This window comes from Engystomops pustulosus, chromosome 3, assembly GCF_040894005.1.
Source record: "Engystomops pustulosus chromosome 3, aEngPut4.maternal, whole genome shotgun sequence".
NCBI lineage: Eukaryota > Metazoa > Chordata > Amphibia > Anura > Leptodactylidae > Engystomops > Engystomops pustulosus.
Genome location: NC_092413.1, coordinates 228,566,692 through 228,591,731, shown reverse-complemented (window position 1 = coordinate 228,591,731; position 25,040 = coordinate 228,566,692). Strand labels below are relative to the sequence as shown.

The window sequence follows — 25,040 nt, the reverse complement described above, 5'->3', positions numbered from 1 at the left end:
GACTCCGGTCCCAGTTGTCGGCTAGTACCATCTCCCCCGGTGGTCCAGAGGGTCCACAGACTCTGAATCCTGACATTGATATTGTCCATTTCATTCACAATGTACTAGTATTGGTAATTCATGTCTCAATATTGAATAAATGTCATATTTTCGTATTCTTTATTAATTGTAACTTTTCATTTGGTGGAAGGATATCTAAAATATATGATTATATGAAATATAGTGATCATGTAGATGTTCTACCTTCTGTTAAACTTCTAGAGTTTGATTACGATCTTCTTTTCTTTGTCTCCATCTAGCGGATATTACAAGGTAGTGTTGGGGTTGATGGATCCGTCAAGATTCCTCTTACTACGGATCGTGGGTGGGGTCAAAATTATAATGTGAAGCGTGCTTTGTTTGGATTTTCTTTTGTCTAGTATCATAGTAAGCGATAAAAAAATACCAAAATTTGCCTTGCTTGTATATAGGAATGTTAAAAAAATATATAGTGCAAATATGTGTAGCATTGTTATAGGGTAATAATTATTACCATATTGATTAAAGTATACTTATCCTACAAAAACATATAATACAACATATTCTTACATAAAATATCTTTACAACAATACAATACATTAGAGTTACATATAAAAAAGAATTGTTGCTAAAGTGCCAAGTGCTGGTGAAGGGATGGAAAAAAGTGGGGGAAAGGAAGGGGAAGTGTGAGGTGAGGGTACAGTGGGGAAGGTGAATGGGGAAAACAATCATTAATTGAACATGATAGATCATATACATACTATAAGTGTATGACGTATACCAAAACTACATTATATTTATATATTTAATCCTTCAAGATTATATATTATGATTTGAAGACAAATGTAGCCATAATTTAACAACTTTACAGGCAATTCTATAACACTGCGAATGTGATTACCAAGCCTTTAGATTCGAAGCGTTAAAAAAAATTGTGTGAATAAAGATCTATTTGGGAAGCGGTAACACGTACACGGTTATCTTCTAAATCAAAATATTATTCGGCAGAACATTACTAGTAATATGAAATTGAAAAATATAAGATAAAACCCATATTGGTACCATCATTACCAGGATGCATCCACAATATATAGTACATCCAGATATATCCCAAGTACTGGGTACGGAATAACAAAATGTTGATGTTGTCAGAGACTTCTTTCACATGTTGACCCGCACTTTAACTGTTTTCGCCACTAGAGGCAGAATTTCAAAAGTGGGAAAAGGAAATCTGTGACAAAAAAAACTGAAATTCTTATGGAATCAGAAAGACTTTTCTCAGAAGAAAATATATCATTGGGGACGTTCAGGGAGATACAATAGATATGCAAGATCAGATTGCACAATAAGTCACTCCTCTTCCATGTCATCAGTATCTTCCTCTAATGACCAAAGTGAAAACTCCAGAGGTCAAACAAACCAAGGGTCAAAACGCAAATATGTCCAACCTCTAGAACAATAACAAACGACGACTGGAAACCCGCAGTGCTGTCAATGACAACCAACTTAAAGGGGTTGTCCGAGAGTTATGAAAATAAAAACTAAAGATGGCCGGAGGGGGCTGCTTAAAAAAAATAAAGATCTGCTTACCTTCCGGCACCCTACGGTGTCCCACGGCGCTTTCGCTCCGGTCCAGGTGCCATGTAAACAAACATGGCCACCAGAGCAGTGCTGGATTCAGCTTCCTGCCGGGCCCGACACCCCTCTGGCCCTCATAGACAATGCTGTGAATAGGGACGGATAGACCTGGCTGGCCACGGGCGACCAGAAGCTGAATCCAGCACTGCTCCGGCGGCCATGCTTGTTTACATGTTGCCCGGACCGGAACAAAAGCAGCGCTGGACACTGGAGGGCGCCGGAAGATAAGTAGATCTTTATTTTTTTAAGCAGCCCCCTCCGGCCACCTTTAGTTTTTTTTCAAAACTCTCGGATAACCAACTTAAGGTAATCAACCTTTCAAAACGCATACTTACATCGTACGAACTGGAAGTTCTTGAGAAAGGCTTGACTTTCTCTCCTACTACTAAATTTGATATATTTTCCGCAGTGAAGGATCTCCACATGTTTGGAAGGTCTTTTTTTAAAACAGAAAGTGAAGTTGACGCTGTAAGGATATCAGAAGAGCTACAGGAAGAACACAATGCTGACATTACAATCCCACAATGTGTAAGAAAAAGATCAAAGAAATTCCCCAGTTTGAACTCCTGTCCAGCGGTGGATCAATTTGTGAAAGCAGTGACCTATGATTTTTCAAGAATGAGGCAGCAGGTAAGTGATGATAACTTATCCAATATACATCGGCCCGCATGCTCTATCTTTTGGCGTGGGTGCGGCCGTGCGCCACTATTCTCTATGGAGGGAGGAGGAGTCACCTCCTCCTCCTCTCCAGCACACGGCGGTATGTCCGCACGGCGGGCATACCGCATGTGAATGTACCCTAAAAAGAGATAAAAGGATTGTTATAAAACAATCAGAAAAAGGCGGCAATGTCGTCCTGTGGCCACGGGAAATGTATGAGGCAGAGGCATACCGGCAGTTGAGTGACAACCACTGTTTTATGAAAGAACTGAAGACCATACTTTCACAGGCATGCAGAGACAAGGTGATTGGTACTGAACTATGTGAGTGCTTAAAGATGTTGGACCCGATTGTCCCGACCCTTTTACCTACTGCCGAAGGTTCATAAAGATCCGAAAGTTCCGCCAGGACGACCGATTATATCGGGGATAGGAAGTCTTACTGAAAACGTGAGTAGATTCGTGGACCACTACTTGAAGCGAATGGTTGAAACTTTGCCCTCATACACACGCGATACCACGGATCTGCTACGTAAGATTGGCGGTCTCCACATCGAGAGTGACACCTTATTGGTCACTTGCGATGTGGAGTCACTCTACATGAGCATCAGACATCAGGATGGCCTTAGGGCCGTGCGGTATTTTCTATCAATGGAGAATTTCACGGACAGTTTTTTACATTTTCTGCTGGAGTTTGTGCTTTTTCACAATTTTTTTGTGTTCAATGGGTCCTTCTACCTGCAGCTCCAGGGCACAGGGATGGGGGCATCTTATGCGCCCTCATATGCCAATTTGTTCCGGGGGCTGTGGGAGAGGGACCTATTCGGAGGCGATCAGGATGTCACCATGGACCGGGTCCTCTTTTGGGTGCGCTACATTGACGACATCCTGATTATCTGGAAAGGCGACCTAACTGATTTACAATCATTTTTTGACAAACTGAATGATAACCCGTACAATATCAGACTGACATACAGCGCAGATAAAATAAGTATTTCTTTTTCGGATGTGATTATTAGGAGGGATCCTGAAGGCTGCCTACAGACGGACGTATATAGGAAACAAACTTCAGGCAATGCATTGTTACATGTAACGTTGTCTCATCCTATACAAACGATCTGTGCAACTGGTCAATTTCTTCGCATCAAAAGGATCTGCTCAACTGATGAGGATTTTGAAAAACAAGCAACAGATTTACTATCTTGTTTTCAGCAACGGGGGTACAGCAACAGGGCAACCAAACAAGCCTACTGGCGGGCAAAGAGAACACCACGCCAACAGCTTCTGGTACCGAAAACCAAGCAAACAACGTCTGAACAGGTAAGATTTATTACAAACTACCACTCCCAATGGCCACAAATGGGGGGAGTCCTTGAAAAATATTGGCCGATTTTGCAATGTAATCCCACAGTAGTCAAATATATTGCACCTACCCCACCGTAACTTCCTGTAGGGTCTAGGAATCTGCGTGATCTCCTAGTTAGGAGTCACTACGATTCAGGAAAACCGCAGACTATTTTTTTTCAGAAGTTATATACATAGGTCCCTATATGGCCTATGTGGTTTGTTCACACATACTTCCCCTTCCTTTCCCTCACTTTTTTCATTCCCTTCACCAGCATTTTGCACTTTTGCAGCGATTCTTTTTTTATATGTAATTGTAGTGAAATGTATTGTTGTAAAGATATTTTATGATATTTTATATGTTTTTGTAGAATAAGTATACTTTAATCAATATGGTAATAATTATTACCCTATAACAATGCTACACATATTTGCACTATATATTTTTTGTACATTCCTATATACAAGCAAGGCAAATTTTGGTATTTTTGATTGCTTACTATGATAATAATTTTACTGTACATATATATATGATATTTATGAATTTAATTTTTTTGCAGTATGACTATATATATGTATATTTTACTAGACAGATAACAGTTAATTGGTGAAATAACGATCCCCACAACTGCATAGTTATATGCTCTGTTGCACACGTCACTTTATCTATATATTTTTATGTTATTCACAAAATTTTTGGACCGATCATCAGTTTCTGATCAAATAAATCTATCGCCAGTTGTGTTTATTTTTTCTATCGATTTATGTAAAGCATAAGGTTATACTTGCATTATACTAAGTTTTTGCACATATCCATTGAAGTTCGATATCTTTCTTCTCTTTTTTTAATTGTGAATTGTCTTCTGTGCCAGGCGGCTTCGGCAGTATCCTACTGTGCATGCGCCCAGTCTTAATACAAGCCACATATGCGCTGCCAGGAAACCTTGTCCTGTTTGCGCAGGCACGAACATGCAGCGATTATATGATCTCGGGATTTACTTCACTGTGGTCACGTGACACTGTGAACGCCTTTTCATTGGCCTGTTATGCCCTTTTTGGTGACCCTTGACCGGGATGACGCCACTTCCAGACGAAGGCTGAATATGAGCCGAAACGTGCATCGGGGACGCGGTCATCCCTGGACATCGGAGTTCACCACATTTCACACCTGGCAAGGACGGGTATCTTTACATGTGCAATGTCCCTGCCAATGCGCATGGCAGAGGAGTGGTTGCGAATAATCCCTTTTACTACTCAGGACATATAGAGGTAATTGAGCAGCGGTAGATTCTGCCTGGATAGGCAAGGGTTAAGAATGTTAATGTTATCACCCAATGATGTTCCACTATAGTAACTGGAGTGTGATTGGAGGAGGAGACCACCTGACCAGGGAGTCAGGCTCTTCAGACCAAGCTCTCCACAGAAGGGAGTTCCAGAAACTAGAAAGAGAGAAGATCTCTGAGGCCCAGCTCTCACCACATGAGAAGCTCTTAGGCCTCATCAACTACAAATAGAGTGACACAGGACAAACAGGACAAAGCTGCAGCTTCCAGGATTGGACACAGCTACATCCCAGCCCTCCGGTCCCCATACCAAGCACCGTGACAGGCCGCAACCTAGGCCGCAACCGCCAGCCAATCCGGTATTCTGGGCCCCGGCTGTCTCCGGGCCCCAAGAAAAGCATAGGCCCGGTGGGGGATGTTGCACATGTGTTACCCTATTATTCTACATGCCTTTGCTCGTGGCATGTAGAATAATAGCCCATGATTTGATACTCCATCATTATTTACCAGTTCCTTCCCATATCACTTATTATACATCGTCTCCATATGTCCGGGCATGGCTGCTTGTTTGTCTGTGCCCTATCATTTTAACTCTGATACATCTTTATGTATTTTAACCATGTTTATGTGTTGTGACATGTATTTATGTGAATAAAGATTGTTATATATATTTTATTCTTATTTGGATGTTATAGCTTTGCCTCATTTTATCTCCTCCTCTGAGGAGTACAATATGTTGTATATTCGTGTGGTTAACTGGGGCACTAGACCAGTTGTGACAATCTACAAACGGACTCAAAGTAACTCTGGGAGCAGGCTCCGTCCTCCCAATTCTCCCTGTTTCTTTCTGTTCCTACTTTTTGTCAATATCAAAAAAATCAAGGAAAATCCATTTCCACAATTAGAAAAAAGCTTTAAAGACTTCCTGAAACAAGCACACAAAAGACAATTATTTACCAAAAATTTATTTAATTACCAAACCATTTCCAATCCTTCTGCTCCCTTCTACTATCATTTACCCAAGATCCACAAATCCTTTGAAAATCCACCAGGTTGCCTAATCATTAAGAGAATCAATTCTTTAACTAGTAATTTTTCACAATATTTGGACATAATACTACAACTAGAGATGGGCAAATCGATTCGAACGAAAGTGGCATTCGTTCCGAATTTCAGGAAAACTTTGATACGTCACGAATCCGAAGTTTACAGGTGATTCATGGGAACAAAGGTTTTTTTCCCCCATTTATTAGCAAAATGAGTGCGAGTACAACGTGTTACTTAGGGCAGAGAACTCTGGGAAGGAGAAAGGTACACCCTCGATCACATGTGCAGGCCTGTGAGCCAATCAGCCACCGGCAGGCTTATGTGATATCACTGCCCTATAAAAACAGGCAGCCATTTTCAATCTCGTCATTTCACACTGCATGTGCTGTCTCTAGCGTCCAGCTGCTTCTACTGTACTGTGCTGTAGTGTTTTCTGCTCCTATCCCATGTTGTCCGTTTCAGGGGATCTGTATGACCCAAATTGCAGTTTTTTGTTGCTGAAGTTACTAGCAAGAACTGTGTAAAATCCACATAGTTTCTGGAATGATTTTTGCTCAAATTCCAGGGTGTCCGTTTTGGGCGATCTGTATACTGCAAATTTCAATCGTTCTTTTGTTGCTAATGTTAAGAGCAAGAAACACGTGTCAAATCCACATAGTTGATTAACTACCATGTGAAACAGGTTGCAAGTGGAGCAGGCAGATGTTACAGAACATTAAGGGGACATCACAGAAGGGGTCACTCTGTGTGGCCAGAACTGCCGATGTCATCTAGCGGCAGTGTGTGAATCAACAACCCAAAGGTTGTCGATTGGTTGACTAGGTCATCCACTTTCTCCCAAATAACATCTGACAACCCCAGCCAAGAGTCAGTGGGTTCGTCAGATACAACCCTTAGTTGGCATGGCCCAGGAGCAGGTCAGCGGCCCTCGCCTGTCCAGAGAGCTACTAGGTGGTCTGGGCTCAGCAAGGACGAAGTGTTTGAAGACAGTCAGCAGCTGCTTTGCAGTGAAGAGGTGGGGCAGACATCCCCTGTTTCGTGCAGTAGATGGGAAAGTAGAGATGTAGACAGTGGCATGGGAGGTTATGTTGCACTTGCAAGTAGTCGGGCTGTTCATACTGAGACTGTTGAGGAGAATAGCAGTGACAGGGAAACACAAATCGATGATAATGTAGCCGATCGCACTTGGGAGCCGGGGCTTCATTATCATCGTCGGGAGAAGAGAGTGTCAGCTTGCACGTTAGGCAGCAAGTCGCTTACTGTGGCCGTGAGTCAGCAGGGTGGCAACAGTACGAGGACAGGAGCCAAATGGCCACGGGGTACAGAACCCGCTTCACAGGTCCAAGTAAACAGTGGCACAGGGGCTCAGCGAGGCAGCGGCGTTAGTAGTCACACAGTGAAGAGTGTTGGTGGTAAAATCACCAATTTGGTGGTGTGGCAGTTTTTGTTAAGAAATAGATAAGGGGGAACTACACGTATGAATGATGTAGGTAGATTTGAACACATGAATGGAAATTAAGCAAATGAGGAAAAGACATGTCTTATACAAAAAAAACTTTACAATCTTTATTAGGTTTACACAAAAAGACAATTATATACACCAGACAAAACATCTAAAAAGAGGGAAAAAATCCTCTAAACAAAACTCATGGGAGGGTTAGGGCATATAATAAGGCCCACCAAACAATCCTCCAAACCCAGCTCCAACCCCTATAACTGTTCAGCCATACATGTAGCGAACATACAAAAGTGACAATGAAGGCAAAAAAAACTAAAAATTGGCACCATGCAAAAGATGAAAATTATATACTGACCAGTCCTAAAAGCTATACAAAATGCCCCAAATCGGCACTAGAGTAATCCAAACAGTAATGGAAGTCAAAGAGTAGATAATGCTAGCAACTATGACCATAATGTACAGACCAGGCATGATAACCGGTCATAAGCAGAGCCAAACAAGCAAATAGATAAAGATATGAAGATAAATGGAAGTATCAAATACAATGCCATTCACTTTAATTACCAGATGAGCCGGACAGAAGGGGAAGGGCTGGGAGAGCCCCACGAGTATCGCCACCAAATGTGGCTTCCTCAGCCAACATTCGGCATAGGGATGACTTTTGGACCAAAATTGGTGACTTTTTCCAGCTGCCAGGGAGGAAAAACTGGCATACTATAGAAAAATACTGTGCAGACAGTTTGCCGCTGCCATTGTGCATCATTGTCCATCCTCTTTTAGGTCTGACCAGGGGATTCCTGGCAGTCATCGCTCACATACTACTGCCACGGCTGCTGTAGGGAGATGGGGGTAGGAGCAGTAGCAGCTCCATCAGCAGCAGCTTAAGTCTGGAGTCCTTAATGAGCAGCTTCCTTCACCAAACTAGTAAGGAGGGTAGCCGCCACCAGCAGCAGGACATGGAGCAGACCCTGCACCAGCAGGTGGTGGCCTACTTGGACAGCAATGTACCACCCCAGGTAGAGGTTTTCCTGGACTACTGGGCAGCCAAACTTGATGTGTGGCCGCAACTTGTGGAGTTTGCAATAGAGAAGCTGTCCTGCCCAGCCAGTAGTGTGGCATCAGAGCGGGTGTTCAGTGCAGCTGGGTCCATCGTTACCCCAAGGAGAACCCACTTGTCCACTGGTAATTTGGAGAGACTGACCTTTGTCAAGATGAATCAGGCTTGGATCGGCCAGGATTTCAACACACCAATGCCTTATGCATCAGAATAGATCAGCCATGACGCCTCCCCCAAACGTTGAGAAATGAGTCTGGGTTCTAACTACCTGCCTCAGCCACTATTCTGATGCTGCCACCCGCCTGATGCCACACATCTGCTGCCAGTTGCTCCATCTGCCTCCCACCATCTTTACCAGGGACTGGAATTGTCTGCCACCTCCACACTCTGAGAGTGTGCCACTGTCAGACCTCCTGCTGCTGCCGCCACCTCCACACTTTGTCATTGTGCCACTCTGTGGCCTACCATGTTGCTGTCAGCTCCATAATTTGTCATTGTGCCACTCTCTGACCTCATTCTGCTACTGCCGCCACCTCCACGCTCTGTCATTGTGCCACTCTGCGGCCTACTCATGCTGCTGTCAACTGACCGCTGTCTCCCTGCAACACCCTGTGATTTCCATAATGGCTGTTTTCACCCTCCATCGCTCTATGATGTTGCCACTATGTTTGGTTTTCCCCTTCATTTCATCTGTCAGAAGGAATGAAAAGCCTCAGGATTGAAAGCCAAAAGCAGGAGTGGATACAGAACACAGAGGACATGCAAGTATCCCATTTACTGGTCATCTCCGTTCTGGATCCACTCCTGTTTGTTTTTGGCTTTAGCAATACTGATGGATTAATGACCGATTGAAAGAGGACACTGAGGGATGAAAAGAAGGGCAAAATGATCAGTGACATCAATGCAAACTTACTGCCAACACCCTCTCCACTCTTTTGGGGGGATTTTATATGTATCAGCATTTAACAGAACAGGTTCTGTAGTAATCTATGGAATCATCTGATGTCAGTGTAAAAAGAGTGCACTCTGTGATGTTATAGTGGGATCTTGGCCCTCAGCTCAGTCCTTTCGAGCTGGCACAGACGTTACCTTGTCAGGCTGCGTTGTCGCTTTGCTTATTTGGGGAAGTTGGCCTCTGTAAGTGCCCATGGAAGTGAAGAGTGAAGAAATTCTAAGAGCGGCGGCTGTCTTATGCAACTGAACGTTGGCCTGTAGACTAGTATAGCCACAATTCCCTGGACAGTACTACATCTATTATAAGAAAAAAGGGGGGAATTGTATCTAGATGGCTAAAAATGAACAAATTGATGTTGTGCCATAAAAAGGTAAATATTTATTGTTACAAAAGAAAAATGCACACTAAACAGACATTTAAAAACACTTAAAAAGCACAAGTGGTGTGTGCATGAAACTAAGCATGGACTGCTGGGGTTGTCTGCAGTTCATGCTTTGGCTACCTATCCCCTGGTGTGCCTATTGGTAATGGTGTCTTATGCTAGCTGTATATGGTATGAGCATATATGGTATGTACTATCTTGCTGGTAGTGTAAATATACTTAGCTCTGTCAAAGCAATGTCAAAACAGCAGCACGAATACGAAATGGTCCTAAATGTGCAAAAGGTAGGATATCACCATGTCCAATAGTTAGGGATAGGGGCTCAGCTCCCCACGCGTTCCGCCAGCGTCTGGCTTCCTCAGGTTTAAATGTTTTTTTAGTATAGGGTGCCGTATTTATCCTCATTTGTGAGGTTGTTTGAAGGGTCTCACCTGTGTGGATGTGGGCGTGTGTGCGCCGTCTATGCTGGGTTGTTCGCGTGGTGTGGGCTGACCGCAGCTAATGTAAGTTCTATGGCTGAATATACAGGTGAGTATAATACAGGAGGGTACATGTAGAGAATGCACATTAAATGTATATTTAAGGTAAAAAGTACATAGAAATTAATGGATATATTATAGAGTCCATGGTATAGACAATATGTATAGACAATATATAATATACATTAGAGTCCATTCCGAGAGCTGTGCTTTTACAGTGCCTATCTAAAAAACTAGAGTCTTTCGTGAAGAATAGAAAAATGTGAACCTGATTGCCAAAAAATTGTGTCGTGGATCTTTCTTCTTTTTTCGTTTTTCTTCTTTTTATCTTTTTGTCTTGTCGCAAGTGACTGCTTGATTGTGATGTTTGGTGAGTAGTGCTTCGTTACGGTGCTCATCGTGATTCCTCACTTCTTGCGAAAATCCTCTGATTAGAGTGTTTTCAAATCGGTGAATTATGGCTGTCATATCCAGTACCACTGCATAGAGGAGCTTTGGGTTGAGGTGACAAGCAATGTCTGCCAAGGGCCCCTTACCCTATGATGGTTCAGTGCACCCACAGGGTGAGACACCAGTCTAAGACTCTATATGCTTCGTGGTGGATAAATATGGAGTATCACTTACATTCACTTTTGCTACTGTCCATTTACACAAGTATGTTTATATATACCTAGTACAATGTAGGGAGAGTAGTGAAATCCCTCATATATACACTCCGAAGCCGCTTTACCCCTTCCAGAGGTTGCAGATTGGCTATGAACATGTGCTTGTGTGTGTGGACCTCTTTTCTGGGTAATCTGAACCCTATCCTGTAACTAAAGTAACTGTAAAGACCACAGCCAGGGATCGGGGAATATGTTAGTCCACTTATTCTAGAGACTAAAGTAATAATCCCTATTGGGGTAGTAATGTAGTTGATGACAGCTCTAGGGATTAAATAGGCTTTTCACCTACTGAGGTTTGGTTTTAGAATTGCCCCATGGATGGACATACACTTCCCTAAGGTTGTCCAGAGGTGTCATAGAGAATTGGTGGAGTGTCCAAAAACCTGCAGATACATTTTTTTCTTAGGTGCATAACCAAGTATCTGTTTCAGTTCCAGAACCTAAAGTAGCCAGAGCAGAGGACCTGCACCCGGGTGATGAGATGGTCCTGATGTGACACCTGAGAGTCTTTTGAAGGGTCATCACAAGTACCTGTGACACATCAACATGTAGAAACTACAACGAGACAGCGACAGCTGAAGAAGGGCGCAGGACCCAGAGACTACAGAACATGAATCTGTGTAGCTCGATGCTGCTATGGACATTGTTACTCTTACCACTTGCAGCATCACTAAGAAAGATTGTGATCATAATGTCTTTCATAGGCTATGCAAAAGAAAGCTGTGACAGTCTGTGCGCTGTACTATGTCTAATAGTACTCAGGGGTTGGTAGGGGGACATGTATAAGGATATAGACCAATAGGATGTAGAGATTCTGCCCTTTACAATGGATTTACATGAATTGTGTTGTGATGTAATGTTCAGGATGCTCAGGAGGGAAGCAGGTGAAGTGGTCAGATAAGTCCTGGATGTGTGATTAGCACATGTCAATGTAGTACCTGAAATTATTCACAAAAGGGGGGATTGTGAGGGAACAGAATCCCCTTTTGAATCTGTTCTTCTACCATGTATCTAACAAAGACCTCTATGACTAGTACCATCCCCCGAGTACACAGATCATCTTTCAGAGGCTATTGGAATGTGGCCATGGTCAGTAGGTTCCTTTGTCCCAAGAACCTATAAAAACTGTCTGCTACCTAAATAAATTGGAATTCTCTCAAACATGTGAAGGTCTGAGTGATTCACCGAGCAGCTCGTACTATACAATGATTTGGACCCACCTCACATCACAGATATGGGGATATTTCCCTAACAACATCACCATCAGTCTTTTGTCTCTTTGTCTCCACACAAAGACTCTTCACTCTCTCAAGCTTTGCTCCACACCATGTTTCTTAAATTTCATCTATATTTTACTTTTTGTAATTTAATTTTTATTTATACTTTTCATCCAAATTGTATATTGATGTTTTATTTTTGTTGAATGCTTTTTACTTTCCATCTGGAACGAAGGATCGCTTCTGATTTTTTGAAACATTGCTCATCATCGCGGTTCCTAATTCTCAAAGTAGGGATTGCAAGAAATATCTATTTATATTGATATTTAACAGTGCAATTACCACTCAAAGAAAGTTTGTAAAAGTTTAAAAAGTTTACTTTAATTTAGTTTCATTTCTTTCTGCAGTGCGTGAATAGGATTTAGATAAATCACATACACTACATTACTACTGTATAAGGCCTGAAAGCTTCGGCCTAAGTGAATCCATAAATCATGGGCCGTGCAGTGTCCTGTTTCCCAATCCGACCCTTTGCCTTGGACAGGACTGCAAGAATCATAGTGTCATCTGATGCACGGAGTCCCAGATTATCCGTGGAACAGCAGCAGCGAAATGTAATGAGTATTATTATAACTGTGATGCATGGAGACCTATCACTTTTGAAAACTTTTTAAAACTTTTATTTACTTTACTAATTGTTTGCTGTGACTCGCTATCACAGTGATCATTTTTCCGGAGACATTTTTGAATGTTCTCCGGAGTTGAGGTTGCACTAAATTTGATTCAATTACTTAATGAAGTATCACTATGAAAAAATCTGCACACGTTAGCAGCGAGGCTGCCGAATTTACCCAAGTGGTGATCCCACGGATATCACACAATTGTCTAGTTTATGATGTGTAAAATATTGTGATTTTGCCATGACACAATGGAATGAATGACATGGCTCTTACCTGCTGCAGATAAAATCCACAGTAGTCAGGCGTTTCTGCTGCCGATTTTTGCTGCAATGATTGTAGGTTACACCTGTCACTAAAATGCTACCGTACTGTATACGCTGCAGATTTGATACACTGCAAATCCACATTCAGCATACTAGGGGGTTTCAAGTCCATCCAGAACATATTCAATTGTCATAATTAGAGATGGGCGAATTTTTCAAAATTCGTTTCGAAATGAATCAGTTCATAGTGAATCACGTTAAAAAACAGGCATTTCCTGTCTGCAGAGAGCATGTAGGGTAGAGCGTTGTGCCATGCTATAACATCACAGAGTGCACTCTTTTTACACTGACATCAGATGATTCCATAGATTACGACAGAACCTGTTCTGTTACACGCAGATACATGTAGAAACCCCCAAAAGAGTGCAGAGGATGTCGGCAGTAATTCTGCATTGACGTCACTGATCATTTTGCCCTTCATTTCATCCATCAGTATTGCTAAAGCCAAAAACAAACAGGAGTGGATCCAGAACAGAGATGACCAGTAAATGGGATACTTGCATGTCCTCTGTGTTCTGTATCCACTCCTGCTTTTGGCTTTCAATCCTGAAGCTTTTCATCCTTCTGACAGATGAAATGAAGGGGAAAACCAAACATAGTGGCAACATCATAGACTGATGGAGGGTGAAAACAGTATTATGGAAATCACAGGGTGTTCAGGGGGACAGCGGTCAGTTGGCAGCAGCATGAGTAGGCCGCAGAGTGGCACAATGACAAAGTGTGGAGGTGGCGGAAACATGGTAGGCCCCAAAGTGGCACAATGATAAGAGTGTGGAGGTGGCGGCAGCAACAGGAGGTCTGAAAGTGGCACAATGACAGAGTGTGGAGGTGGGTGACAATTCAAATCCATTGCACCACAAACGTAAATCCCAGTGAAAATTAAAGCACACTTCCTGCACCCAACTTGATAAATTCCTGCCTAAGTCTCCTGCACGTCCTCTAGTCCTCACCACAGAAAGGAATTGTCCTGCTTAACCTTAGAATTCAGTTCAAATTTCACACCAATCATTGTATCAGTGGACGCCTTTATTTCATGATATCTTGCAGATACAAGTAAAGTGATCGTCCATCGTTACTATATGTGGCAAGAGAAAGTCTGCGCAAGGTTTTCTCCAAAGATCTGAACCTCACACAGGTGAAGATATTCAGTTTTTCCAGCCAAAACGATATTGACGTATCTCCCGACCATATTGTTACACTGATACGTCTGAGTCTCTCCATCTGCGATAGAAGTCACCACCGCACACCTGTGGGAAGAAAGGGGACAGGTAAGTGTCCTCCCTACATTTATATAGGAATAGTAAAGAATGGGCTGAGCCTCACTCCTAGAACCCCTTACACAAACCCATGGAGGTAATCTTACTGTGGGGTGGACCTTACCACAATGACGCATGTAGAACATAGACATTAGACATTGAAAAACAGAAGAAGTCTAAGAGGTGGACAAGTGAAGTAGAAGGAAAGCAAACATGAGTTATGAGATATGAGAAGAGGTTAAGAGGTGTTGTAGGAGAGGTGAGTAGGAGGGTCAGGAGGAGTGAGTAGGAGGGTCAGGAGGTGTGAGTAGAAGGCATCAGAAGGTGTCAGGAGGAGAGTCAGGAGTAGTGCGTAGGTGGGGTCAGTAGGAGGGTCAGGAGGAGTGAGTAGAAGTCATCAGGTGGTGTCAGTAGGAGGGTCAGGAGCAGTGAGGAGGAGGGTCAGGAGGAGTGAGTAGGTGGGGTCAGTAGTAGGGTCAGGAGGAGTGAGTTGGTGGGGTCAGTAGGAGGGTCAGTAGGAGTGCGTAGGAGGGTCAGGAGGAGTGAGTAGGTGGGGTCAGTAGGAGGGTCAGGATGAGTGAGTAGGAGGGGTCAGTAGGAGGGTCAGGAGGAGTGAGTAGGAGGGGTCAGTAGGAGGGTCAGGAGGAGTGAGTAGGAGGGGTCAGTAGGAGGGTCAGGAGGAGTGAGTTGGTGGGGTCAGTAGGAGGGTCAGGAGGAGTGAGTAGGAGGGGTCAGTAGGAGGGTCAGGAGGAGTGAGTAGGAGGGGTCAGTAGGAGGGTCAGGAGGAGTGAGTTGGTGGTGTCAGTAGGAGGGTCAGGAGGAGTGCGTAGGAGGGTCAGGAGGAGGGTCAGGAGGAGTGAGTAGGAGGGTCATTGAGTTCAGTGCTGGAAATTACAGATTGACAAATAGATTGGTTCATCTCTCGTCAGCATTCCGCAAAATCCATTTGTGGCTACAGGAAATTTTTGGTGAAATAATTGGTACAAAAGGGGAAATGATGAAGTATGAAGGCTCACTGATGTAAGAGGATGTAACTGGAGGACATTTATGATGCCTTATATGCTGGGGGAAAGCATGAAAAGGTGTAATTCCTGGAACACAGTCACGAACTGCAACTTGTTACTTTTCCAACCAATTTTCTCGGAAAGTGGATGTGATGGTGCGCCAATCTTCATAAAGTCTCTCCAATATGCTCAGTATATCATCTGCACCTGAGACGCAATGGGCCAGATTTATCAAAAGTATTGCAGTCTGTACTATGCGCAGTCGCTCCTGTGCAGGGTTCGGCAGATTATTGAATACTGGCGGCCCCCCCTTCATAAATCTGTCGCCCCCGACACTGCTCAGGAATTGGGCACCATTTTTTTTGGTGCGCCTTCACTATATGTAACGGCGTGCTCGGTAGGTGCAAACTAAATAAGCTGCTGTGTCCAGGGTATTGTCGCTGGCTATAGTCGGTATTGCAGCTGGTCTATCTCTGTCTGGAAAGCACATTGTATTGTGACCAATCAGATGCAATCTTTGTTTCATCTGTTAAAGAATTAATAAAATTAATAAAACTCCCTGGTGGCTGGAAACTTCCAGTTCTTCGTAAAATGGAGGATTGAGAACATGTGTCCACCATCAGGAGTTTGCCATATGAAGCAGCCAACTATCCTATCTAGCCTCAAGCTACCTCTACCAGGCTGTGAGCACCTCCTGTGGAATGATCTCCAACCATCTCAACCCAGTGGATGTTACTGCTGTTGTGACTATTGCCGAGTCTGTAAGTTGATTGCTTTACAAACTCTGAATGATCCCTGTGCTCGGCTGTTACCATCAAGGGCGCCACATTCACCACCACCAGGGATCCCTTTCCTACGTCGGAGTTTTTCCAGGGAGAAACCAACATCTTCAGCCTCCTCCATGTTTTGTACTTCTACCTGCCAGAGACCTGCCAGGCTGTGGACGAGTCCTCTGTTCCCTGGTACTCAACACCGTGACTGCAGATGAGCGCTAGATCACACTCAGCCAGCCACTCAGGTATCTAGGGCTCCGGCAACGAAAAGACTAGGCCCCGGTGGGGGATGTTGCACATACAGCATGCGTCACAATTTTTGTTGAGTAGCTGTAATAAATGTTGCGCACGTTCCGACTCTGCGCCGGACACAGTGCAGCTACGACACAAAACTGGTGCAAACACTTCATAAATACATGACGCAAGCGCCAATGACGAGACTCACCTAGGGTTATCATTCCCATTGTTGGCCAATGAGTCTCCGATCCGGATTTCGGCACCGTTAGCCCTGCTCCCTAAGTCTCCTCTATTAGTGATGATTACGCTGCTAATTTTGGAAGTCCTCAGCAGGTCCACCCTATACCAGGACGGAGAATCCTGCCCAGTGTGGAAACACGATCCATGATAATAGTTGGAGTCAGTGTTTCCATCTATTCCGTTTATTGCATCTCCCAAAAAGCTCAAACTATTATCAGGATCTATCCAAGTAGATGACTTAGTAGCTCGACCTTCCAGTGCGAGATTCCTGTCTGTCAATAAAAAATAAAAAGTGGTGACATCATCAGTTATACACAGCGATGGCTGCACTGACCGGAAGCTACAACATCATCCATAGCTGTATACTGCAAGATATAACTACAGAGGCTGTACTGTGACATCGCTGTGTGTATTATCCCTGTACTGTGACATCACTGTGTGTATTATCCCTGTACTGTGACATCACTGTGTGTATTATCCCTGTACTGTGACATCACTGTGTGTATTATCTCTGTACTGTGACATCACTGTGTGTATTATCCCTGTACTGTCACATCACTGTGTGTATTATCCCTGTACTGTGACATCACTGTGTGTATTATCCCTGTACTGTGACATCACTGTGTGTATTATCTCTGTACTGTGACATCACTGTGTGTATTATCCCTGTACTGTCACATCACTGTGTGTATTATCCCTGTACTGTGATATCACTGTGTGTATTATCCCTGTACTGTGACATCACTGTGTGTATTATCTCTGTACTGTGACATCACTGTGTGTATTATCTCTGTACTGTGACATCACTGTGTGTATTATCCCTGTACTGTGACATCACTGTGTGTATTATCTCTGTACTGTGATATCACTGTGTGTATTATCCCTGTACTGTGACATCACTGTGTGTATTATCCCTGTACTGTGACATCACTGTGTGTATTATCCCTGTACTGTGACATCACTGTGTGTATTATCCTGTACTGTGACATCACTGTGTGTATTATCCCTGTACTGTGACATCACTGTGTGTATTATCTCTGTACCGTGACATCACTGTGTGTATTATCCCCTGTACTGTGACATCAATGTGTGTATTATCCTGTACTGTGACATCACTGTGTGTATTATCTCTGTGCTGTGACATCACTGTGTGTATTATCTCTGTACTGTGACATCACTGTGTGTATTATCCCTGTACTGTGACATCACTGTGTGTATTATCCCCTGTACTGTGACATCACTGTGTGTATTCTCCCTGTACTGTGACATCACTGTGTGTATTATCCCTGTACTGTGACATCACTGTGTGTATTATCCCTGTACTGTGACATCACTGTGTGTATTATCTCTGTACTGTGACATCACTGTGTGTATTATCCCTGTACTGTGACATCACTGTGAGTATTATCCCTGTACTGTGACATCACTGTGTGCATTATCCCTGTACTGTGACATCGCTGTGTGTATTATCCCTGTACTGTGACATCAATGTGTGTATTATCCCTGTACTGTGACATCACTGTGTGTATTATCTCCGTACTGTGACATCACTGTGTGTATTATCTCTGTACTGTGACATCACTGTGTGTATTATCTCTGTACTGTGACATCGCTGTGTGTATTATCCCTGTACTGTGACATCACTGTGTGTATTATCCCTGTACTGTGACATCACTGTGTGTATTATCCTGTACTGTGACATCACTGTGTGTATTATCCCTGTACTGTGACATCACTGTGTGTATTATCCCTGTACTGTGACATCACTGTGTGTATTATCCCTGTACTGTGACATCACTGTGTGTATTATCCTGTACTGTGACATCACTGTGTGTATTATCCCTGTACTGTGACATCGCTGTGTGTATTATCCGTGTACTGTGACATCACTGTGTATATTATCCTGTACTGTGACATCACTGTGTGTATTATCTCTGTACTGTGACATCGCTGTGTGTATTATCCCTGTACTGTGACATCACTGTGTGTATTATCCCTGTACTGTGACATCACTGTGTGTATTATCCCTGTACTGTGACATCACTGTGTGTATTATCCCTGTACTGTGACATCACTGTGTGTATTATCCCTGTACTGTGACATCACTGTGTGTATTATCCTGTACTGTGACATCACTGTGTGTATTATCCCTGTACTGTGACATTGCTGTGTGTATTATCCTGTACTGTGACATCACTGTGTGTATTATCCCTGTACTGTGACATCACTGTGTGTATTATCTCTGTACTGTGACATCACTGTGTGTATTATCCATGTACTGTGACATCACTGTGTGTATTATCCCTGTACTGTGACATCACTGTGTGTATTATCCCTGTACTGTGACATCACTGTGTGTATTATCTCTGTACTGTGACATCACTGTGTGTATTATCCCTGTACTGTGACATCACTGTGTGTATTATCCCTGTACTGTGACATCACTGTGTGTATTATCCCTGTACTGTGACATCACTGTGTGTATTATCCCTGTACTGTGATATCACTGTGTGTATTATCCCTGTACTGTGACATCACTGTGTGTATTACCCCTGTACTGTGACATCACTGTGTGTATTATCTCTGTACTGTGACATCACTGTGTGTATTACCCCTGTACTGTGACATCACTGTGTGTATTATCTCTGTACTGTGACATCACTGTGTGTATTATCTCTGTACTGTGACATCACTGTCTGTATTATCCCTGTACTGTGACATCACTGTGTGTATTATCCCCTGTACTGTGACATCACTGTGTGTATTATCCCTGTACTGTGACATCACTGTGTGTATTATCTCTGTACTGTGACATCACTGTGTGTATTATCCCTGTACTGTGACATCACTGTGTGTATTATCCCTGTACTGTGACATCACTGTGTGTATTATCTCTGTACTGTGACATCGCTGTGTGTATTATCTCTGTACTGTGACATCACTGTGTATATTATCCCTGTACTGTGACATCACTGTGTGTATTATCTCTGTACTGTGACATCACTGTGTATATTATCCCTGTACTGTGACATCACTGTGTGTATTATACCTGTACTGTGACATCACTGTGTATATTATCCCTGTACTGTGATATCACTGTGTGTATTATCCCTGTACTGTGACATCACTGTGTGTATTATCCCTGTACTGTGACATCACTGTGTGTGTATTATCCCTGTACTGTGACATCACTGTGTGTATTATCCCTGTACTGTGATATCACTGTGTGTATTATCCCTGTACTGTGACATCACTGTGTGTATTATCTCTGTACTGTGACATCACTGTGTGTATTATCCCTGTACTGTGACATCACTGTGTGTATTACCTCTGTACTGTGACATCACTGTGTGTATTACCTATGTACTGTGACATCACTGTCTGTATTATCCCTGTACTGTGACATCACTGTGTGTATTATCCCTGTACTGTGACATCACTGTGTGTATTATCCTGTACTGTGACATCACTGTGTGTATTATCCCTGTACTGTGACATCGCTGTGTGTATTATCCTGTACTGTGACATCACTGTGTGTATTATCCTGTACTGTGACATCGCTGTGTGTATTCTCCCTGTACTGTGACATCACTGTGTGTATTATCCCTGTACTGTGACATCGCTGTATGTATTATCCCTGTACTGTGACATCACTTTGTGTATTATCTCTGTACTGTGACATCACTGTGTGTATTATCCCTGTACTGTGACATCACTGTGTGTATTATCCCTGTACTGTGACATCGCTGTGTGTATTATCCTGTACTGTGACATCACTGTGTGTATTATCCCTGTACTGTGACATCACTGTGTGTATTATCCCTGTACTGTGACATCACTGTGTGTATTATCTCTGTACTGTGACATCACTGTGTGTATTATCCCTGTACTGTGACATCACTGTGTGTATTATCCTGTACTGTGACATCACTGTGTGTATTATCTCTGTACTGTGACATCACTGTCTGTATTATCCCTGTACTGTGACATCACTGTGTGTATTATCCCCTGTACTGTGACATCACTGTGTGTATTATCCCTGTACTGTGACATCACTGTGTGTATTATCTCTGTACTGTGACATCACTGTGTGCATTATCCCTGTACTGTGACATCACTGTGTGTATTATCCCTGTACTGTGACATCACTGTGTGTATTATCTCTGTACTGTGACATCGCTGTGTGTATTATCTCTGTACTGTGACATCACTGTGTATATTATCCCTGTACTATGACATCACTGTGTGTATTATCTCTGTACTGTGACATCACTGTGTATATTATCCCCGTACTGTGACATCACTGTGTGTATTATACCTGTACTGTGACATCACTGTGTATATTATCCCTGTACTGTGATATCACTGTGTGTATTATCCCTGTACTGTGACATCACTGTGTGTATTATCCCTGTACTGTGACATCACTGTGTGTGTATTATCCCTGTACTGTGACATCACTGTGTATATTATCCCTGTACTGTGATATCACTGTGTGTATTATCCCTGTACTGTGACATCACTGTGTGTATTATCTCTGTACTGTGACATCACTGTGTGTACTATCCCTGTACTGTGACATCACTGTGTGTATTATCCCTGTACTGTGACATCACTGTGTGTATTATCTCTGTACTGTGACATCACTGTGTGTATTATCCTGTACTGTGACATCACAGTGTGTATTATCTCTGTACTGTGATATCACTGTGTGTATTATTCCTGTACTGTGACATCGCTGTGTGTATTATACCTGTACTGTGACATCACTGTGTGTATTATCCCTGTACTGTGACATCACTGTGTGTATTATCTCTGTACTGTGACATCGCTGTGTGTATTATCTCTGTACTGTGACATCACTGTGTATATTATCCCTGTACTGTGACATCACTGTGTGTATTATCTCTGTACTGTGACATCACTGTGTATATTATCCCTGTACTGTGACATCACTGTGTGTATTATACCTGTACTGTGACATCACTGTGTATATTATCCCTGTACTGTGATATCACTGTGTGTATTATCCCTGTACTGTGACATCACTGTGTGTATTATCCCTGTACTGTGACATCACTGTGTGTGTATTATCCCTGTACTGTGACATCACTGTGTGTATTATCCCTGTACTGTGATATCACTGTGTGTATTATCCCTGTACTGTGACATCACTGTGTGTATTATCTCTGTACTGTGACATCACTGTGTGTATTATCCCTGTACTGTGACATCACTGTGTGTATTACCTCTGTACTGTGACATCACTGTGTGTATTACCTATGTACTGTGACATCACTGTGTGTATTATCCTGTACTGTGACATCACTGTGTGTATTATCCCTGTACTGTGACATCGCTGTGTGTATTATCCTGTACTGTGACATCACTGTGTGTATTATCCTGTACTGTGACATCGCTGTGTGTATTCTCCCTGTACTGTGACATCACTGTGTGTATTATCCCTGTACTGTGACATCGCTGTATGTATTATCCCTGTACTGTGACATCACTTTGTGTATTATCTCTGTACTGTGACATCACTGTGTGTATTATCCCTGTACTGTGACATCACTGTGTGTATTATCCCTGTACTGTGACATCGCTGTGTGTATTATCCTGTACTGTGACATCACTGTGTGTATTATCCCTGTACTGTGACATCACTGTGTGTATTATCCCTGTACTGTGACATCACTGTGTGTATTATCTCTGTACTGTGACATCACTGTGTGTATTATCCCTGTACTGTGACATCACTGTGTGTATTATCCTGTACTGTGACATCACTGTGTGTATTATCTCTGTACTGTGACATCACTGTCTGTATTATCCCTGTACTGTGACATCACTGTGTGTATTATCCCCTGTACTGTGACATCACTGTGTGTATTATCCCTGTACTGTGACATCACTGTGTGTATTATCTCTGTACTGTGACATCACTGTGTGCATTATCCCTGTACTGTGACATCACTGTGTGTATTATCCCTGTACTGTGACATCACTGTGTGTATTATCTCTGTACTGTGACATCGCTGTGTGTATTATCTCTGTACTGTGACATCACTGTGTATATTATCCCTGTACTATGACATCACTGTGTGTATTATCTCTGTACTGTGACATCACTGTGTATATTATCCCTGTACTGTGACATCACTGTGTGTATTATACCTGTACTGTGACATCACTGTGTATATTATCCCTGTACTGTGATATCACTGTGTGTATTATCCCTGTACTGTGACATCACTGTGTGTATTATCCCTGTACTGTGACATCACTGTGTGTGTATTATCCCTGTACTGTGACATCACTGTGTATATTATCCCTGTACTGTGATATCACTGTGTGTATTATCCCTGTACTGTGACATCACTGTGTGTATTATCTCTGTACTGTGACATCACTGTGTGTACTATCCCTGTACTGTGACATCACTGTGTGTATTATCCCTGTACTGTGACATCACTGTGTGTATTATCCCTGTACTGTGACATCACTGTGTGTATTATCTCTGTACTGTGACATCACTGTGTGTATTATCCTGTACTGTGATATCACTGTGTGTATTATTCCTGTACTGTGACATCGCTGTGTGTATTATACCTGTACTGTGACATCACTGTGTGTATTATCCCTGTACTGTGACATCACTGTGTGTATTATCTCTGTACTGTGACATCACTGTGTGTATTATCCCTGTACTGTGACATCGCTGTGTGTATTATCCCTGTACTGTGACATCACTGTGTGTATTATCCCTGTACTGTGACATCACTGTGTGTATTATCCCTGTACTGTGACATCACTGTGTGTATTATCTCTGTACTGTGACATCACTGTGTGTATAATCCCTGTACTGTGACATCACTGTGTGTATTATCCCCTGTACTGTGACATCACTGTGTGTATTATCCCTGTACTGTGACATCACTGTGTGTATTATCCCTGTACTGTGACATCACTGTGTGTATTATCCCTGTACTGTGACATCACTGTGTGTTTTATCTCTGTACTGTGACATCACTGTGTGTATTATCCCTGTACTGTGACATCACTGTGTGTACTATCCCTGTACTGTGACATCACTGTGTGTATTATCTCTGTACTGTGACATCGCTGTGTGTATTATCCCTGTACTGTGACATCACTGTGTGTACTATCCCTGTACTGTGACATCACTGTGTGTACTATCCCTGTACTGTGACATCGCTGTGTGTATTATCTCTGTACTGTGACATTACTGTGTGTATTATCTCTGTACTGTGACATCGCTGTGTGTATTATCCCTGTACTGTGACATCACTGTGTGTATTATCCCTGTACTGTGACATCACTGTATGTATTATCTCTGTACTGTGACATCACTGTGTGTATTATCTCTGTACTGTGACATCACTGTGTGTATTATCCCCTGTACTGTGACATCACTGTGTGTATTATCCCTGTACTGTGACATCACTGTGTGTATTATCCCTGTACTGTGACATCGCTGTGTGTATTATCTCTGTACTGTGACATCACTGTGTGTATTATCTCTGTACTGTGACATCACTGTGTGTATTATCTCTGTACTGTGACATCACTGTGTGTATTATCCCTGTACTGTGACATCACTGTGTATTATCCCTGTACTGTGACATCACTGTGTGTATTATCCCTGTACTGTGATATCACTGTGTATTATCCCTGTACTGTGACATCACTGTGTGTATTATCTCTGTACTGTGACATCACTGTGTGTATTATCCCTGTACTGTGACATCACTGTGTGTATTATCCCTGTACTGTGACATCACTGTGTATTATCCCTCCCATCCTCCGCACTCCCATCCTCCACACTCCTGGACGCTGCTACTATTGTAGTGGGGGGAGGACGTCATAGTAAGACACAAGGAGATCTGCTGCCTCCAGGAGATTATATTATATATCATCCTCCTCTATTATAAAGTATAAGGAGAGAAGTTACTGAACCTGCAGACGCCTCATCAGACGCCGTCCACACCAGGACCACGAGGAGCAGAAGCTTCATCCTGCAGATAAGGAAACATCACATTTATATCAACTTCACTATATAACAACGTATATACAGGGCACAGCGTATCTCTATATACCGGGGCCATATATACAGCACAGGGTAATACTAGGGCACATATAGCAGGATATAGCAGTGTAATATATATTCTGGGCACAGTATATACAGGTCACAGTGTATCTCTATATACCGGGGCCATATATACAGCACAGGGTAATACTAGGGCACATATAGCAGGATATAGCAGTGTAATATATCTTCTGGGCACAGTATATACAGGGCA

At 42.8% G+C, this 25,040-nt stretch overlaps 1 protein-coding gene across 1 annotated transcript; it reads right to left on the bottom strand.

Annotated features, from left to right (window-relative positions):
* Positions 1-14,266: 14,266 nt before the first annotated feature.
* LOC140122776 (fucolectin-like) lies at positions 14,267-24,755 on the bottom strand. Its single transcript, XM_072143975.1, has 3 exons — positions 24,697-24,755; positions 16,685-16,988; positions 14,267-14,453 (listed from the first exon to the last, which is right to left on the bottom strand). Exons 1-3 carry the CDS (start codon positions 24,752-24,754, stop codon positions 14,282-14,284), a joined length of 534 nt encoding a protein of 177 aa, XP_072000076.1. The 5' UTR covers position 24,755; the 3' UTR covers positions 14,267-14,281.
* Positions 24,756-25,040: the final 285 nt, after the last annotated feature.

What these genes read in the sequence shown, in the direction of transcription:
- LOC140122776 (XM_072143975.1), bottom strand. Translation starts at nt 24,754, where the DNA reads ATGAAGCTTCTGCTCCTCGTGGTCCTGGTGTGGACGGCGTCTGATGAG. An exon ending in GTCTGATGAGGCGTCTGCAG is followed by an intron (nt 16,989 to 24,696) that starts GTTCAGTAACTT and finishes TTTTATTGACAG; the next exon opens with ACAGGAATCTCGCACTGGAA. An exon ending in AATGGGAATGATAACCCTAG is followed by an intron (nt 14,454 to 16,684) that starts GTGAGTCTCGTC and finishes TTCTTCCCACAG; the next exon opens with GTGTGCGGTGGTGACTTCTA.